Genomic DNA, 20,882 nt, shown 5'->3' on the forward strand with positions numbered 1-20,882 from the left:
AAAAACCCTGCCAATTCACACACCTTCACAGGGAGGGGAGGTGTGTGTCTGTGTGAAAAACCCTGCCAAAGGCTGGGACATTTACAAGATGTACATGACAGCTGTGTGTGTGTGTGTGTGTGTGTGTGTGTGTGTGTATGTGTGTAAGGTTGTGTGTGTTTGTTATGAGTAAGAGAGAGTGTGTGTGTGTGTGTGTGTGTGTGTTTGTTTATGTGTAAGAGTGTGTGTGTGTGTGTGTCTGTGTCTGTGTGCCTGGGTGTTTATGTGTAAGTGTGTGTGTGTGTGTGTGTGTGTGTGTGTGTGTGTGTGTGTGTGTGTGTGTGTGTGTGTGTGTGTGTACACTATGTCCTGTATGTATGTGTGTGTGAGAATGCAAGATGGGCTGGAGGGGGTGTCAAGTATCTAGCATGACGGCTAGCTAATGGCTAATGCTAACCGCTAAGCCCCTACAGCAGGTTTAGTCACTATGCTGAATGGGGTGTCGACCAGCTAGTGCTGGCTAACGCTGGCTAACGCTAAACTATGCTAGGCTAATTATAGCACTTTTAAAGCACTGAATGTCTCAGGTTAAAACAGGCTGCAGCACCCAAGCTTCTCAGACCTGACAGAAGCAGATATGTAAACACACTCTGTATACACAGACATGAACACACAAACACACTCTGTATACACAGACATGAACACACAAACACACTCTGTATACACAGACATGAACACACAAACACACTCTGTATACACAGACATGAACACACAAACACACTCTGTATACACAGACATGAACACACAAACACACTCTGTATACACAGACATGAACACACAAACACACTCTGTATACACAGACATGAACACACAAACACACTCTGTATACACAGACATGAATACACAAACACACTCTGTATACACAGACATGAACACACAAACACACTCTGTATACACAGACATGAATACACAAACACACTCTGTATACACAGACATGAATACACAAACACACTCTGTATACACAGACATGAATACACAAACACACTCTGTATACACAGACATGAACACACAAACACACTCTCTCTCACACACACACACACAGACATGAATACACAAACACACTCACTCTCACACACACAGACATGAATACACAAACACACTCTCTCTCACACACACACAGACATGAATACACAAACACACTCTCTCTCACACACACACACACACTCCTCTATACACCTCCCTGTAAATGTGCAGATACACACAAGCGTACGCGCACACACACACACACACACACACACACACACACACACACACACACACACACACACACACACACACACACACACACACACATACACACACACACACACACACACACACACACACACACACACACACACAGCTATACACCTCCCTGTAAAATGTGCAGACACACAAGCTTCCCTTGAGAGGTGGGGAGATGAGGCCATCAATCGTTCCATTGACAGCTATTAATGGTAGTGGTATCAGATGCTTAAAAAATATATATATATACAAAAAATATAATAATAACAACAATAATAAACACATGATATTATGATAATCATAAAAATAATACTAAAATAAAACATTTAATACAAATAGAAAAAAGGTACGTCTAAATCAGAGCTAATTCTCATCCTATCTGAAGGCTGCAATCTCAACCTGCACTGATAATCTCTCTCCATTGGCTGAACTAGAGCTGCCTGCAAATGAAGTGAGGGGGCTGGCACCCTATTCCCTATATGTAGTGCACTACTTTAGACCAGAGCCCTATGGCACCCTATTCCCTATATGTAGTGCACTACTTTAGACCAGAGCCCTATGGCACCATATTCCCTATATGTAGTGCACTACTTTAGACCAGAGCCCTATGGCACCCTATTCCCTATATGTAGTGCACTACTTTAGATCAGAGCCCTATGGCACCCTATTCCCTATATGTAGTGCACTACTTTAGACCAGAGCCCTATGGCACCCTATTCCCTATATGTAGTGCACTACTTTAGACCAGAGCCCTATGGCACCCTATTCCCTATATAGTGCACTACTTTAGACCAGAGCCCTATGGCACCCTATTCCCTATATAGTGCACTACTTTAGACCAGAGCCCTATGGCACCCTATTCCCTATATAGTACACTACTTTAGACTAGAGCACTATGGCACCCTATTCCCTATATAGTGCACTACTTTAGACCAGAGCCCTATGGCACCCTATTCCCTATATAGTGCACTACTTTAGACCAGAGCCCTATGGCACCCTATTCCCTATATAGTACACTACCTTAGACCAGAGCCCTATGGCACCCTATTCCCTATATAGTGCACTACTTTAGACCAGAGCCCTATGGCACCCTATTCCCTATATAGTACACTACTTTAGACCAGAACCCTATGGCACCCTATTCCCTATATAGTACACTACTTTAGACTAGAGCACTATGGCACCCTATTCCCTATATAGTGCACTACTTTAGACCAGAGCCCTATGGCACCCTATTCCCTATATAGTGCACTACTTTAGACCAGAGCCCTATGGCACCCTATTCCCTATATAGTACACTACCTTAGACCAGAGCCCTATGGCACCCTATTCCCTATATAGTACACTACTTTAGACCAGAGCCCTATGGCACCATATTCCCTATATAGTGCACTACTTTATGAAGTAGTAGGGCTTTGGTCAAAGCTAATCCACTATAGGCAGTGGTGTGCCATCATGGATGCCAAGGGAAGCCAGGCTTCCTCCCAAAAATTTAACGAGAACAATTATTTATCTTTCGTCATCATGTTCCTTCAATTCGCAAGAGGCGTAATGTATTTCACAGGACAAAACATCCGAGTGAGCGAAACAGCGCCCCTCTGTCTCTCTATGTGTAGGCCATCTATCTGATGCTGTGTGGTCATAAAGAGTATGACAATGTTGCATTGAATGCAAGGGAAGTCAGCTAGCATTTGGGCATCCCTTGATTTAAAAAAAAGTATAAAATAATAGCCAATCAGGGTTGAGCTAAACGGAGTGAATTCAACTGTGATTGGTCCTGGTGTACCTATAAAAAAAAGTGTCAAGGGAAGCCAGCTTGGATTTGGCTTCACTCCTATCAGATCACATTGAGATCATATGTCATGGACAGAAACAACTTGAATTGTTTTATCTCATTGTGTTGTTGTCTTGTGGTGGATAGCTAGTGTAAATTGTCCCTTTCCTAAATTAGCCATGGATGGAGATGGGGATTTGGACTTGTGGTTTTATTTAATTCTCCATACTGGCTAATGATTATAATGGCGATTCTGATCCAACCATTAATTCATACATTGTTGTGCTCCTGGCCTGAGGGGATGGAAGTTCAACATGTAGCTAGATGTAGAAGGCTAATGTTAACTAGCTAACGTTGCCCATGAATGGAAGTTAGGCTAGCGAGCATTTTAGACATGTAGTTTAGGACAACAGAGTTATAGACTGTTTGGTCAACATGACAGAGAGGATGGCATTAGTGTTTCTCTACAAGTAGGGTCAGTCAACATGGTTTTTCTACATGTATGAGACGTGCACTAACACACAGAGAAATCAGTACCACGGACAGCCACATCATAATTAGCTCACGTTGATTGGACTAAATAGTTCTTGGTATCTTTTAGTTGTCACTGTATTAGACTAAACAGAGGTGATTTGATGATGTTGAAGTGTTGAAGTGTAAATGGTGCTGGAATAGTGGAGGCAGATCCTGTTTTCTTTGTGACTTGCTGTAACTCTCTGTGGTTCTAAATCAATAGTTGTTTAGTAGTCAGAAAATGTCAGAAACATGAACTTGCTTGACCATGCTGTAGGTCATGTAACTGTCTGTTACATACAATATGCTGTGTGGATTTAACCGGACAGATGTTGCTCTCCGGTTTAGTGATGAAACAAAGGTGTGGTTGAATTTATTCTGCCACTGTGTCTTAATGTCTCGGCCTTTAGGCTTATAGCCTATATCACGGTGTCAAGGCATATGAACTAACAGGTTATAGAGCAAACAACGCACTTATCTCAACACACAGGTTTATTCTGCCACTGGGTCTAGGACTGTGGCAGTAATGATGTTTCGTCAGCCGGTGATTGTAAAACAAATAACTGGTCGGTCTCATGGTAACTGACCGTTGATTAACATGAAGACATTTAGCATCTCCTGTCTTCCACACAGACTACAAGCCACTGATGCAGACCTTTGGAACATCTACATTTAATAGGTCTAATACATCCATTTAATATAGTCTACACCTCCACAATACATCCATGTAATATAGCCTCCACCTTCACAATACATCCATGTAATATAGCCTCCACCTTCACAATACATCCATGTAATATAGCCTCCACCTTCACAATACATCCATGTAATATAGTCTATCTACACCTTCACAATAAATCCATGTAATATAGTCTATCTACACCTTCACAATAAATCCATGTAATATAGCCTCCACCTTCACAATAAATCCATGTAATATAGCCTCCACCTCCACAATACATCCATGTAATATAGCCTCCACCTCCACAATAAATCCATGTAATATAGCCTCCACCTTCACAATAAATCCATGTAATATAGCCTATCTACACCTCCACAATAAATCCATGTAATATAGCCTACACCTCCACAATAAATCCATGTAATATAGTCTACACCATCACAATAAATCCATGTAATATAGTCTACACCATCACAATAAATCCATGTAATATAGCCTACACCATCACAATAAATCCATGTAATATAGTCTACCTACACCATCACAATAAATCCATGTAATATAGTCTACACCATCACAATAAATCCATGTAATATAGTCTATACCATCACAATAAATCCATGTAATATAGCCTCCACCTTCACAATAAATCCATGTAATATATCCTATACCTCCACAATACATCCATGTAATATAGTCTATCTACACCTTCACAATAAATCCATGTAATATAGTCTACCTACACCATCACAATAAATCCATGTAATATAGTCTACCTACACCTCCACAATAAATCCATTATTTATTTTAGACAGGTCTAAAGAAACATGATATGAAGAAGATTTAGTCTATTTCAGAAGAACATAATAACATACTCAGAGTTGTCCTCATGTTAGGTCCTGATGTGGCTAGGCCATATGGCTGTGGACTACACTAGTTCATTTAGCAGGTCCTGATCTGGCTAGGCCATATGGCTGTGGACTACACTAGTTCATTTAGCAGGTCCTGATGTGGCTAGGCCATATGGCTGTGGACTACACTAGTTCATTTAGCAGGTCCTGATGTGGCTAGGCCATATGGCTGTGGACTACACTAGTTCATTTAGCAGGTCCTGATGTGGCTAGGCCATATGGCTGTGGACTACACTAGTTCATTTAGCAGGTCCTGATGTGGCTAGGCCATATGGCTGTGGACTACACTAGTTCATTTAGCAGGTCCTGATCTGGCTAGGCCATATGGCTGTGGACTACACTAGTTCATTTAGCAGGTCCTGATCTGGCTAGGCCATATGGCTGTGGACTACACTAGTTCATTTAGCAGGTCCTGATGTGGCTAGGCCATATGGCTGTGGACTACACTAGTTCATTTAGCAGGTCCTGATCTGGCTAGGCCATATGGCTGTGGACTACACTAGTTCATTTAGCAGGTCCTGATCTGACTAGGCCATATGGCTGTGGACTACACTAGTTCATTTAGCAGGTCCTGATCTGACTAGGCCATATGGCTGTGGACTACACTAGTTCATTTAGCAGGTCCTGATCTGACTAGGCCATATGGCTGTGGACTACACTAGTTCATTTAGCAGGTCCTGATCTGGCTAGGCCATATGGCTGTGGACTACACTAGTTCATTTAGCAGGTCCTGATCTGGCTAGGCCATATGGCTGTGGACTACACTAGTTCATTTAGCAGGTCCTGATGTGACTAGGCCATATGGCTGTGGACTACACTAGTTCATTTAGCAGGTCCTGATCTGACTAGGCCATATGGCTGTGGACTACACTAGTTCATTTAGCAGGTCCTGATGTGGCTAGGCCATATGGCTGTGGACTACACTAGTTCATTTAGCAGGTCCTGATGTGGCTAGGCCATATGGCTGTGGACTACACTAGTTCATTTAACAGACCAGATTTGCTTAGAATTCCATTGGCATTATTTTATATTACAGAATGAAGAATACAATTGTACAAAGCTGATTAAAATAGAAAGATATTTTCTCTAAACGATTTGAGGGAATGGGCATTCTGTGTTGAGCGGTTAACAAAGAAACAGGAAGTCCTATAGGCTTAATTTACTGTTATTTATTCTACCTTAGTGATCTGTCTACTGGTCGGCACCTCGTCTCTAAGGATGTGTGTGTTTCTCTGAGTGATCTGTCTACTGGTCGGCACCTCGTCTCTAAGGATGTGTGTGTTTCTCTGAGTGATCTGTCTACTGGTCGGGCACCTCGTCTCTAAGGATGTGTGTGTTTCTCTGAGTGATCTGTCTACTGGTCGGCACCTCGTCTCTAAGGCTGTGTGTGTTTCTCTGAGTGATCTGTCTACTGGTCGGCACCTCGTCTCTAAGGATGTGTGTGTTTCTCTGAGTGATCTGTCTACTGGTCGGCACCTCGTCTCTAAGGATGTGTGTTTCTTTATAAAGTGTGAGGGTTCAGTGACCAGACGACATGACAACATCCTCCTCAGGGGAGAGGTACTCAGTGGAAAGCCAATTAGTACACAGCCCAGTCCCACTAATTGGCTTTGTGTCTTCCTCTATATAGGAGAGCAGCTGGGGGGGGGGGGGGATTTGGGAGTAGAGACGAGGACCTGGGAAGATGTCAGATTTTCTTATCTCAGAGAAAGCTTTGTTTACTGGGGCACCTTGTCTCTCTGTTAACCAAGACAAGCTTTAGGTAGAGAGAAGTGTTCCTCCTGTAACTATGGAGATGACAGTCTAAAGACAGAGAGAAGTGTTCCTCCTGTAACTATGGAGATGACAGTCTAAAGACAGGTTTAGATAGAGAGAAGTGATCATCCTGTAACTATGGAGATGACAGTCTAAAGACAGGTTTAGATAGAGAGAAGTGTTCTTCCTGTAACTGTTATGTGTAGATGACAGTCAAAAGACAGGTTTAGGTAGAGAGAAGTGTTCCTCCTGTAACTGTTATGTGTAGATGACAGTCTAAAGACAGGTTTAGATAGAGAGAAGTGTTCTTCCTGTAACTATGGAGATGACAGTCTAAAGACAGGTTTAGATAGAGAGAAGTGTTCCTCCTGTAACTATGGAGATGACAGTCTAAAGACAGGTTTAGGTAGAGAGAAGTGTTCCTCCTGTAACTGTTATGTGTAGATGACAGTCTAAAGACAGGTTTAGATAGAGAGAAGTGTTCTTCCTGTAACTGTTATGTGTAGATGACAGTCAAAAGACAGGTTTAGGTAGAGAGAAGTGTTCTTCCTGTAACTGTTATGTGTAGATGACAGTCTAAAGACAGGTTTAGATAGAGAGAAGTGTTCTTCCTGTAACTATGGAGATGACAGTCTAAAGACAGGTTTAGATAGAGAGAAGTGTTCCTCCTGTAACTATGGAGATGACAGTCTAAAGACAGGTTTAGGTAGAGAGAAGTGTTCCTCCTGTAACTGTTATGTGTAGATGACAGTCTAAAGACAGGTTTAGGTAGAGAGAAGTGTTCTTCCTGTAACTGTTATGTGTAGATGACAGTCTAAAGACAGGTTTAGATAGAGAGAAGTGTTCTTCCTGTAACTATGGAGATGACAGTCTAAAGACAGGTTTAGATAGAGAGAAGTGTTCCTCCTGTAACTATGGAGATGACAGTCTAAAGACAGAGAGAAGTGTTCCTCCTGTAACTATGGAGATGACAGTCTAAAGACAGAGAGAAGTGTTCCTCCTGTAACTATGGAGATGACAGTCTAAAGACAGGTTTAGGTAGAGAGAAGTGTTCCTCCTGTAACTATGGAGATGACAGTCTAAAGACAGAGAGAAGTGTTCCTCCTGTAACTATGGAGATGACAGTCTAAAGACAGAGAGAAGTGTTCCTCCTGTAACTATGGAGATGACAGTCTAAAGACAGAGAGAAGTGTTCCTCCTGTAACTATGGAGATGACAGTCTAAAGACAGAGAGAAGTGTTCCTCCTGTAACTATGGAGACGACAGTCTAAAGACAGGTTTAGATAGAGAGAAGTGTTCCTCCTGTAACTATGGAGATGACAGTCTAAAGACAGGTTTAGCCGTTTGTTGTTTTGCTGTCTCTTTTTGGCCACGTCTCTTTTTGGGCCACTGCCTTAGTTGAATGTTTATTTTGTTTTGTTTTACGCTGGTGTTTCAGAGTTGGACGTTACCCTGTACTGGAAAGTTATTTTGTCGGGCGAAAGAACACCTGTTTTAGTAAACTTTCACAAGAAAATGAATCCCAACCACTGTCTCTGGTCTGGTCATGCTGTACTTCCTGTCTGTGTTGGGGGGTTTGGGACCAGCTTATCCATTCACAAAAGGTTTAAGCACTAAATGTTTTTGTTTTGTCTTCATGGTGCCGTGTGTGTGTGTGGTGTACGTGCCCATATGCAGTTATTCTTCCCTCTACAGTCACTAAACCCTGTCTCAACATGTGAGGCCTTCTCAGAAATGGCTGTGAGCACACACACACACACACACACACACACACACACACACACACACACACACACACACACACACACACACACACACACACACACACACACACACACACACACACACACACACACACACAGACCCCAAAGGGCTTTGAGCATGTGACGCCACCTCCATGCTGGCGCCTCGACACACACACACACAAATACACACACACACAAATACACACACACACAGATGGACACACACACACTAAAACACCCAGTAAACCTTAGAGACACAAGTCACATTCCTTTGGTAGGAAAATACGTGAGGGAGAGCCTGACTTTACCGAGGACTGATAAACAACGGGGTCCTGCCTGGCTTCTATAATGATAGGGGAAACACTGAAGTATCTGTGTGTGTGTGTGTGTGTGTGTGTGTGTGTGTGTGTGTGTGTGTGTGTGTGTGTGTGTGTGTGTGTGTGTGTGTGTGTGTGTGTGTGTGTGTGTGTGTGTGTGTGTGTGTGTGTGTGTGTGTGTGTGTGTGTGTGTATATATACCTGGTAGGTTAGGTCTGAGGCCACTAGGTGTTCTACTAGGAGAGATGCCTCTGACTATACAGTCAAATAGGAAACTGATCTGCTCTCCTTCTGAACAGGACAGGAAGAATACACCAGCCCCTAGAGACAGAGAGGAGAGAGAGAGACAGAGAGAGAGAGGGGGAAGATGAGGGAGAGAGAGAGAGAGGTGGAAGATGAGGGAGAGAGAGAGAGAGGTGGAAGATGAGGGGGAGAGAGAGAGAGAGAGAGAGATGGAAGATGAGGGAGAGAGAGAGAATATGAGGGAGAGAGAGAGAGAAGATGAGAGGGGGAAGATGAAGGAGAGAGAGAGAATATGAGGGAAAGAGGGAGAGAGTGAGAGAATATGAGGGAGAGAGAGAGAGAGACAGAGAGGGAAGATGAGGGAGAGAGGGAGAGAGTGAGAGAGGGAAGATGAGGGAGGGGGAAGATGAAGGGGAGAGAGAGAGAGAGAGAGAGAGAGAGAGAGAGAGAGAGAGAGCGAGGGAAGATGAGTGAGAGAGGATAGAAGAAAATACAAACTATTACAAATTGACAACAAACGTTCCAAGATAAAATAAAAAAGGAGGCTGGTAGAAATGAGATATTTCTCCTGACTAATTTAGGCCAGCTAGTCGAACCATAAAGAGTCTGGTAGTGAAGGCAATCTGCCCTCGATGAAACACAGAGAGGTTTTTGTACGGTTGAACTGTAGACAAAAAAAAAGCCTTTGGTTTACGTCAACAATCTTCCAATTCGACGTGTTCCTGTCGTTGTATTAGATCAGTTCCAGACGAAAACCTCAACGTGAGGAGAAACCTCAACGTGAGGAGAAACCTCAACGTGAGGAGAAACCTCAACGTGAGGAGAAACCTCAACGTGAGGAGAAACCTCAACGAGAGGAGAAACATGAGGAGAAACCTCAACGTGAGGAGAAACCTCAACGTGAGGAGAAACCTCAACGTGAGGAGAAACCTCAACGTGAGGAGAAACCTCAACGTGAGGAGAAACCTCAACGTGAGGAGAAACCTCAACGTGAGGAGAAACCTCAACGAGAGGAGAAACCTCAACGTGAGGAGAAACCTCAACGTGAGGAGAAACCTCAACGAGAGGAGAAACATGAGGAGAAACCTCAACGTGAGGAGAAACCACAACGTGAGGAGAAACCTCAACGAGAGGAGAAACCTCAACGTGAGGAGAAACCTCAACGTGAGGAGAAACCTCAACGTGAGGAGAAACGTGAGGAGAAACGTGAGGAGAAACCACAACGTGAGGAGAAACCACAACGTGAGGAGAACCCTCAACGTGAGGAGAAACCACAATGTGAGGAGAAACCTCAACGTGAGGAGAAACCTCAACGTGAGGAGAAACCACAACGTGAGGAGAAACCTCAACGTGAGGAGAAACCACAATGTGAGGAGAAACCTCAACGTGAGGAGAAACCTCAACGTGAGGAGAACCCTCAACGAGAGGAGAAACCTCAACGTGAGGAGAAACCTCAACGTGAGGAGAAACCTCAACGTGAGGAGAACCCTCAACGAGAGGAGAAACCTCAACGAGAGGAGAAACCTCAACGTGAGGAGAAACCTCAACGTGAGGAGAAACATGAGGAGAAACCTCAACGTGAGGAGAAACCTCAACGAGAGGAGAAACCTCAACGTGAGGAGAAACCTCAACGAGAGGAGAAACCTCAACGAGAGGAGACAACTTGAGGAGAAACATGAGGAGAAACCACAACGTGAGGAGAAACCACAACGTGAGGAGAAACCACAACGTGAGGAGAAACCTCAACGTAACCAGAAGATCCTTCAGTAGACGTGTACTATAGAGTCTACAACATGATGACACAACATCTACATCTAACAGAAATGATTCCTATTGTATCCGTCAGAAAAACCTTGAGAGAATTGAGAAAAAGATTGAGAAAATACTGTGTGTGTGTGTGTGTGTGTGTGTGTGTGTGTGTGTGTGTGTGTGTGTGTGTGTGTGTGTGTGTCTAATAGAAGTCCTGTTCACCTGGGACCATCGGACAAAAGCACAAGGCCAAGAGAAATAGCTAACTATGATAACCAACCATTACAAAACCTCCTATTTTTCATTTAGTATAAATCAACCATTTTGTTGCCCATGAATACACACTTTTGGTTACAAAGTAAACATGGTCCATTCCTGATTGGTTAGAAAGTGAACAGGATACTTCCTGATTGGTTGATTTCCTCTAAAAGATAAAGTTGTATTGAATTAAAATTAAATTTTAAAAACTGTTCCACTTCTTTTAAATGAATTAGGAACGACCAGCTAGTTATTCACCTGAATAGGAACGACCAGCTAGTTATTCACCTGAATAGGAACGACCAGCTAGTTATTCACCTGAATAGGAACGACCAGCTAGTTATTCACCTGAATAGGAACGACCAGCTAGTTATTCACCTGAATAGGAACGACCAGCTAGTTATTCACCTGAATAGGAACGACCAGCTAGTTATTCACCTGAATAGGAACGACCAGCTAGTTATTCACCTGAATAGGAATGACCAGCTAGTTATTCACCTGAATTAGGAACGACCAGCTAGTTATTCACCTGAATAGGAACGACCAGCTAGTTATTCACCTGAATAGGAATGACCAGCTAGTTATTCACCTGAATAGGAACGACCAGCTAGTTATTCACCTGAATAGGAACGACCAGCTAGTTATTCACCTGAATAGGAACGACCAGCTAGTTATTCACCTGAATAGGAACGACCAGCTAGTTATTCACCTGAATAGGAACGACCAGCTAGTTATTCACCTGAATAGGAACGACCAGCTAGTTATTCACCTGAATAGGAACGACCAGCTAGTTATTCACCTGAATAGGAACGACCAGCTAGTATTCACCTGAATAGGAACGACCAGCTAGTTATTCACCTGAATAGGAACGACCAGCTAGTTATTCACCTGAATAGGAACGACCAGCTAGTTATTCACCTGAATAGGAACGACCAGCTAGTTATTCACCTGAATAGGAACGACCAGCTAGTTATTCACCTGAATAGGAACGACCAGCTAGTTATTCACCTCTGAATAGGAACGACCAGCTAGTTATTCACCTGAATAGGACGACCAGCTAGTTATTCACCTGAATAGGAACGACCAGCTAGTTATTCACCTGAATAGGAACGACCAGCTAGTTATTCACCTGAATAGGAACGACCAGCTAGTTATTCACCTGAATAGGAACGACCAGCTAGTTATTCACCTGAATAGGAACGACCAGCTAGTTATTCACCTGAATAGGAACGACCAGCTAGGAACGACCAGCTAGTTATTCACCTGAATAGGAACGACCAGCTAGTTATTCACCTGAATAGGAACGACCAGCTAGTTATTCACCTGAATAGGAACGACAGCTAGTTATTCACCTGAATAGGAACGACCAGCTAGTTATTCACCTGAATAGGAACGACCAGCTAGTTATTCACCTGAATAGGAACGACCAGCTAGTTATTCACCTGAATAGGAACGACCAGCTAGTTATTCACCTGAATAGGAACGACCAGCTAGTTATTCACCTGAATAGGAACGACCAGCTAGTTATTCACCTGAATAGGAACGACCAGCTAGTTATTCACCTGAATAGGAACGACCAGCTAGTTATTCACCTGAATAGGAACGACCAGCTAGTTATTCACCTGACTAGGAACGACCAGCTAGTTATTCACCTGAATAGGAACGACCAGCTAGTTATTCACCTGAATAGGAACGACCAGCTAGTTATTCACCTGAATAGGAACGACAGCTAGTTATTCACCTGAATAGGAACGACCAGCTAGTTATTCACCTGAATAGGAACGACCAGCTAGTTATTCACCTGAATAGGAACGACCAGCTAGTTATTCACCTGAATAGGAACGACCAGCTGCATAGGATACGACCAGCTAGTTATTCACCTGACTAGGAACGACCAGCTAGTATTCACCTGAATAGGATACGACCAGCTAGGTATTCACCTGAATAGGAACGACCAGCTAGTTATTCACCTGAATAGAACGACCAGCTAGTTATTCACCTGAATAGGAACGACCAGCTAGTTATTCACCTGAATAGGAACGACCAGCTAGTTATTCACCTGAATAGGAAGACCAGCTAGTATTCACCTGAATAGGAACGACCAGCTAGTTATTCACCTGAATAGGAACGACCAGCTAGTTATTCACCTGAATAGGAACGACCAGCTAGTTATTCACCTGAATAGGAATGACCAGCTAGTTATTCACCTGAATAGGAATGACCAGCTAGTTATTCACCTGAATAGGAATGACCAGCTAGTTCACCTGAATAGGAATGACCAGCTAGTTATTCACCTGAATAGGAATGACCAGCTAGTTATTCACCTGAATAGGAACGACCAGCTAGTTATTCACCTGAATAGGAACGACCAGCTAGTTATCACCTGAATAGGACGACCAGTAGTTATTCACCTGAATAGGAATGACCAGCTAGTTATTCACCTGAATAGGAATGACCAGCTAGTTATTCACCTGAATAGGAATGACCAGCTAGTTATTCACCTGAATAGGAACGACCAGCTAGTTATTCACCTGAATAGGAACGACCAGCTAGTTATTCACCTGAATAGGAACGACCAGCTAGTTATTCACCTGAATAGGAACGACCAGCTAGTTATTCACCTGAATAGGAATGACCAGCTAGTGATTCACCTGAATAGGAATGACCAGCTAGTTATTCACCTGAATAGGAACGTCCAGCTAGTTATTCACCTGAATAGGAACGACCAGCTAGTTATTCACCTGAATAGGAACGACCAGCTAGTTATTCACCTGAATAGGAACGACCAGCTAGTTATTCACCTGAAGTGTTTTTGACATTCAAACTCTCAGATGCTATATATTGCCCCTGAGTGTGTGTGTGTATGTGTGTGTGTGTGTGTGTAGTGTATATATATATATATATATATATATATGTGAGTTTGACTTAGTGTGTGTTAGTGTGTGTGTGTTAGTGTGAGTGTGTTAACTGCGGGTCAGATGAAGACACACAGAGGTGATAAGTCACAAGACATCCCTCTCCCCTCCTCCCCTCTCCTCTCCCTTCCCTCTCCTCCCCTCTCCTCTCCTCTCCCTTCCCTTCCCTCCCCTCTCCTCCCCTCCCCTCTCCTCTCCCCTCTCCTCCCCTCTCCTCCCCTCTCCTCTCCCTTCCCTCCCCTCTCCTCCCCTCTCCTCTCCCCTCCCCTCTACATTTACATTTACATTTAAGTCATTTAGCAGACGCTCTTATCCAGAGCGACTTACAAATTGGTGCATTCACCTTATGATATCCAGTGGAACAACCACTTTACAATAGTGCATCTAAATCTTTTAGGGGGGGGGGTTAGGAGGATTACTTTATCCTATCCCAGGTATTCCTTAAAGAGGTGGGGTTTCAGGTGTCTCCGGAAGGTGGTGATTGACTCCGCTGTCCTGGCGTTGTGAGGGAGCTTGTTCCACCACCTCTCCTCTCCTCTCCCCTCTCCTCCCCTCCCCTCTCCTCCCCTCTCCCCTCCCCTCTCCTCCCCTCCCCCTCCCCTCTCCTCTCCTATCATCACCTGACACACACACAGCTGTGTGACAGAACCTAGACTGTACGTTATTCTTTACAGAGGGTGATGATTTACAGTCAGGGATGGAAATGAACATAACCCACTAGTCTGAGGATAGTACTATCCAGACCAGACTAGTAGAAAATGTGCCCAACTAACCCACTCGTCTGAGGATACTACTATCCAGACCAGACTAGTAGAAAATGTGCCCAATTAACCCACTAGTCTGAGGATAGTACTATCCAGACCAGACTAGCAGAAAATGTGCCCAATTAACTTGCAGTGGCATTTTTGTCTTTACAAATACAGCACGGCACAGATTTTGGACCCAAATGTAACCTGGGCCATGTTCCCCATCCCTGTTTACCGTCCACAGAGACACGGACTCACACTCACAGAGCATTTCTCTAACGTACCAACGCTCACATTCTATCTGTTCTATTTCTCTAACGTAGCAACGCTCACATTCTATCTGTTCTATTTCTCTAATGTAGCAACACTCACATTCTATCTGTTCTATTTCTCTAATGTACCAACACTCACATTCTATCTGTTCTATTTCTCTAACGTAGCAACACTCACATTCTATCTGTTCTATTTCTCTAATGTAGCAACGCTCACATTCTATTTGTTCTATTTCTCTAATGAACCAACACTCACATTCTATCTGTTCTATTTCTCTAATGAACCAACACTCACATTCTATCTGTTCTATTTCTCTAATGAACCAACACTCACATTCTATCTGTTCTATTTCTCTAATGTAGCAACACTCACATTCTATCTGTTCTATTTCTCTAATGTAGCAACACTCACATTCTATCTGTTCTATTTCTCTAACGTAGCAACACTCACATTCTATCTGTTCTATTTCTATAACGTAGCAACACTCACATTCTATCTGTTCTATTTCTCTAATGAACCAACACTCACATTCTATCTGTTCTATTTCTCTAATGAACCAACACTCACATTCTATCTGTTCTATTTCTCTAATGTACCAACACTCACATTCTATTTGTTCTATTTCTCTAATGAACCAACACTCACATTCTATCTGTTCTATTTCTCTAATGTACCAACACTCACATTCTATTTGTTCTATTTCTCTAATGAACCAACACTCACATTCTATTTGTTCTATTTCTCTAAAGAACCAACACTCACATTCTATCTGTTCTATTTCTCTTAAGAACCAACACTCACATTCTATCTGTTCTATTTCTCTAATGTACACTTGGGCACATGGGCCAGCACACACACACCCTTCATTCTGGACATGTCATTCCCCCACTGCTGTTCTGAGGGCAGCTGGTAATATGTAAATGTTGTGGTGGAGAGAGCCGAGGTGATTGGTCTGAGATGGCTCTAGGGGGAGTGGTATTTATAGAATGATGAAACAAGACACTCTTATTAAGGCCTAGGAGTGTGTGTCTCACACACACACACACACACACACACACACACACACACACACACACACACACACACACACACACACACACACACACACACACACACGCTACAGTAAAGACAGTTGTCTTTGGTCCTGACAGGCCTGTTACAGTAAAGACAGTTGTCTTTGGTCCTGGCAGGCCTGTTACAGTAAAGACAGTTGTCTTTGGTCCTGGCAGGCCTGTTTACAGTAAAGACAGTTGTCTTTGGTCCTGACAGGCCTGTTTACAGTAAAGACAGTTGTCTTTGGTCCTGGCAGGCCTGTTTACAGTAAAGACAGTTGTCTTTGGTCCTGACAGGCCTGTTTACAGTAAAGACAGTTGTCTTTGGTCCTGGCAGGCCTGTTTACAGTAAAGACAGTTGTCTTTGGTCCTGACAGGCCTGTTTACAGTAAAGACAGTTGTCTTTGGTCCTGACAGGCCTGTTTACAGTAAAGACAGTTGTCTTTGGTCCTGACAGGCCTGTTTACAGTAAAGACAGTTGTCTTTGGTCCTGACAGGCCTGTTTACAGTAAAGACAGTTGTAAAGACAAGCCATCTACTCTGGACATGTATTTTGTTGATCATGAGAAGCTCCACTTAACTTCTAGGAAACCCTGGTTACACTCTGATTCTATCCTCTACATTTCTAGGAAACCCTGGTTACACTCTGATTCTATCCTCTACATTTCTAGGAAACCTGGGTTACACTCTGATTCTATCCTCTACATTTCTAGGAAACCTGGGTTACACTCTGATTCTATGCTCTACATTTCTAGGAAACCCTGGTTACACTCTGATTCTATCCTCTACATTTCTAGGAAACCCTGGTTACACTCTGATTCTATCCTCTACATTTCTAGGAAACCTGGGTTACACTCTGATTCTATCCTCTACATTTCTAGGAAACCCTGGTTACACTCTGATTCTATCCTCTACATTTCTAGGAAACCCGGGTTACACTCTGATTCTATCCTCTACATTTCTAGGAAACCCGGGTTACACTCTGATTCTATCCTCCAGATTTCCTCGTGGTTCATGTCTGAGGACACTTGATAAAGTTGTCACACCGGCAAAAAGAAAAATGTCCGCTGTTGTGGCTAAAAACCACACACGCAGTCGTCCCCCCCCCCTCCACCCTGAACCAGTGAGTGAGAACCCCCCCCCCCTCCACCCTGAACCAGTGAGTGAGAACCCCCCCCACCCTGAACCCCCCCCTCCACCCTGAACCAGTGAGTGAGAACCCCCCCCACCCTGAACCCCCCCCTCCACCCTGAACCAGTGAGTGAGAACCCCCCCTCCACCCTGAACCAGTGAGTGAGACCCCCCCTCCACCCTGAACCAGTGAGTGAGAACCCCCCCCCCCTCCACCCTGAACCAGTGAGTGAGAACCCCCCCCCCCTCCACCCTGAACCAGTGAGTGAGAACCCCCCCCACCCTGAACCCCCCCCCTCCACCCTGAACCAGTGAGTGAGAACCCCCCCTCCACCCTGAACCAGTGAGTGAGACCCCCCCTCCACCCTGAACCAGTGAGTGAGAACCCCCCCCCCCCCCACCCTGAACCAGTGAGTGAGAACCCCCCCCACCCTGAACCCCCCCCTCCACCCTGAACCAGTGAGTGAGAACCCCCCCTCCACCCTGAACCAGTGAGTGAGACCCCCCCTCCACCCTGAACCAGTGAGTGAGACCCCCCCCCCCTCCACCCTGAACCAGTGAGTGAGACCCCCCCCCCTCCACCCTGAACCAGTGAGTGAGACCCCCCCCCTCCACCCTGAACCAGTGAGTGAGACCCCCCCCCTCCACCAGTGAGTGAGATCCCCCCCTCCACCCTGAACCAGTGAGTGAGACCCCCCCCTCCACCAGTGAGTGAGACCCCCCCCCTTCAACATGTAAAACAGGCTCTCGTTCTCTACATACCAGCATCCATCTGCTGGAAATTCAGAGAATAGTTACCATATCACCAATAGTCAGTCACACACACACACACACACACACACACACACACACACACAGACAGACAGACAGACAGACAGACAGACAGACAGACAGACAGACAGACAGACAGACAGACAGACAGACAGACAGACAGACAGACAGACAGCTCATATTATCTGGAATAAACTGTAAATGTGTGTGTATGTGTGTATTATGAAAACCTATTTGATATGCCTGCAGTTCAGAGTTACCCTGTGGATTAATAAACCAGTAGATATGAGGGTCTGAGATACCTACTATACTGTACTCTGAGAATCCAACTATACTATACTGTACTATACTCTGATATACCTACTATACTGTACTATACTCTGATATACCTACTATACTATACTGTACTCTGAGATACCAACTATACTGTACTGTACTCTGAGATACCAACTATACTGTACTGTACTCTGATATACCTACTATACTATACTATACTCTGAGATACCAACTATACTATACTGTACTCTGAGATACCAACTATACTGTACTCTGAGATACCAACTATACTGTACTCTGAGATACCAACTATACTGTACTGTACTCTGAGATACCTACTATACTATACTATACTCTGAGATACTAACCAACTATACTATACTGTACTCTGAGATACCAACTATACTGTACTGTACTCTGAGATACCAACTATACTGTACTATACTCTGAGATACCAACTATACTGTACTGTACTCTGAGATACTAACCAACTATACTGTACTCTGAGATACCAACTGTACTGTACTCTGAGATACCAACTGTACTGTACTCTGAGATACCAACTATACTGTACTGTACTCTGAGATACCAACTATACTATACTCTGAGATACTAACCAACTATACTGTACTGTACTCTGAGATACCAACTGTACTGTACTCTGTGATACCAACTATACTGTACTCTGAGATACCAACTATACTATACTATACTCTGAGATACCAACTATACTGTACTGTACTCTGAGATACCAACTATACTATACTATACTATACTCTGAGAGACCAACTATACTGTACTGTACTCTGAGATACCAACTATACTGTACTGTACTCTGAGATACCAACTGTACTGTACTCTGTGATACCAACTATACTGTACTCTGAGATACCAACTATACTATACTGTACTCTGAGATACCAACTATACTGTACTATACTCTGAGATACCAACTATACTATACTGTACTCTGAGATACCAACTATACTGTACTATACTCTGAGATACCAACTATACTGTACTCTGAGATACCAACTATACTGTACTGTACTCTGAGATACCAACTATACTATACTATACTATACTCTGAGAGACCAACTATACTGTACTGTACTCTGAGATACCAACTATACTGTACTGTACTCTGAGATACCAACTGTACTGTACTCTGTGATACCAACTATACTGTACTCTGAGATACCAACTATACTATACTGTACTCTGAGATACCAACTATACTGTACTATACTCTGAGATACCAACTATACTATACTGTACTCTGAGATACCAACTATACTGTACTATACTCTGAGATACCAACTATACTGTACTCTGAGATACCGACTATCTATACTCTGAGATACCAACTATACTATACTCTGAGATACCAACTATACTGTACTATGAGATACCAACTATACTGTACTCTGAGATACCGACTATCTATACTCTGAGATACCAACTATACTATACTCTGAGATACCAACTATACTGTACTGTACTCTGAGATACCAACTATACTATACTGTACTCTGAGATACCAACTATACTGTACTGTACTCTGAGATACCAACTATACTATACTATACTCTGAGATACCAACTATACTATACTGTACTCTGAGATACCAACTATACTGTACTGTACTCTGAGATACCAACTGTACTGTACTCTGTGATACCAACTATACGGTACTCTGAGATACCTACTATACTGTACTGTACTCTGAGATACCTACTATACTGTACTGTACTCTGAGATACCTACTATACTGTACTGTACTCTGAGATACCAACTATACTGTACTGTACTCTGAGATACCTACTATACTGTACTCTGAGATACCAACTGTACTGTACTCTGTGATACCAACTATACGGTACTCTGAGATACCTACTATACTGTACTGTACTCTGAGATACCTACTATACTGTACTCTGAGATACCAACTATACTATACTCTGAGATACCAACCAACCACAAAATACTGTAGTCATTGGTGGGAGAAGAGAGAACAATAGAGAGACAGGGACAATGTACTGCTGGGATGGAACAAAAGCCTGCACACCTCGAATTCTCCAGGACCAGGCTTGGAGGCCACGGACCTGGTGAACTGTGAATATGGAGATATGTAATTGTTTTGGAATTCTTATTAAATCTAGCTAACTCATTGACACAGTAAGGTTCCATTCTCAAAAGTAGTGCACTACATAGGGAACGGCGTGCCATTTGGGACACGGTCCCGTTGTGGTTCCATACTCACAGTATCCACATCTAGTGCCGCCCTCAAACACAAAGCCATTGGGCACGTCGCCGTAGCGACGCAGGTCTGACAGCTTCCACTGGCCAATCACGGCCGGTGGGAGGTCCCTAGTGAGGACCAGTAGGTTGTTGCACAGGTGCAGGGAGGCAGGACCACTCTCTAGCTTAGTTCCTGGCTGAACTCCTACACTGAACCTGTGGACTGGTTGAGAGAGAGAGGGAGAGAAAGAGAGGGGGAGGGAGGGA

At 43.6% G+C, this 20,882-nt stretch overlaps 1 protein-coding gene across 1 annotated transcript in view; it reads right to left on the minus strand.

The window, feature by feature from the left end:
- The window catches only part of LOC115191105 (protein Dok-7), a gene marked incomplete at its 5' end in the record, with an annotated part of 37,838 nt that extends 17,000 nt beyond the window's left edge, over positions 1 to 20,838 (minus strand). The window contains 2 exon segments of the mRNA XM_029749095.1: positions 9,162 to 9,281; positions 20,638 to 20,838. Of these exon segments, the coding sequence (XP_029604955.1) occupies positions 9,162 to 9,281; positions 20,638 to 20,838 (321 nt within the window).
- Positions 20,839 to 20,882: the final 44 nt, after the last annotated feature.

The sequence above is a fragment of the Salmo trutta genome, unplaced genomic scaffold, assembly GCF_901001165.1.
Source record: "Salmo trutta unplaced genomic scaffold, fSalTru1.1, whole genome shotgun sequence".
Lineage (NCBI taxonomy): Eukaryota > Metazoa > Chordata > Actinopteri > Salmoniformes > Salmonidae > Salmo > Salmo trutta.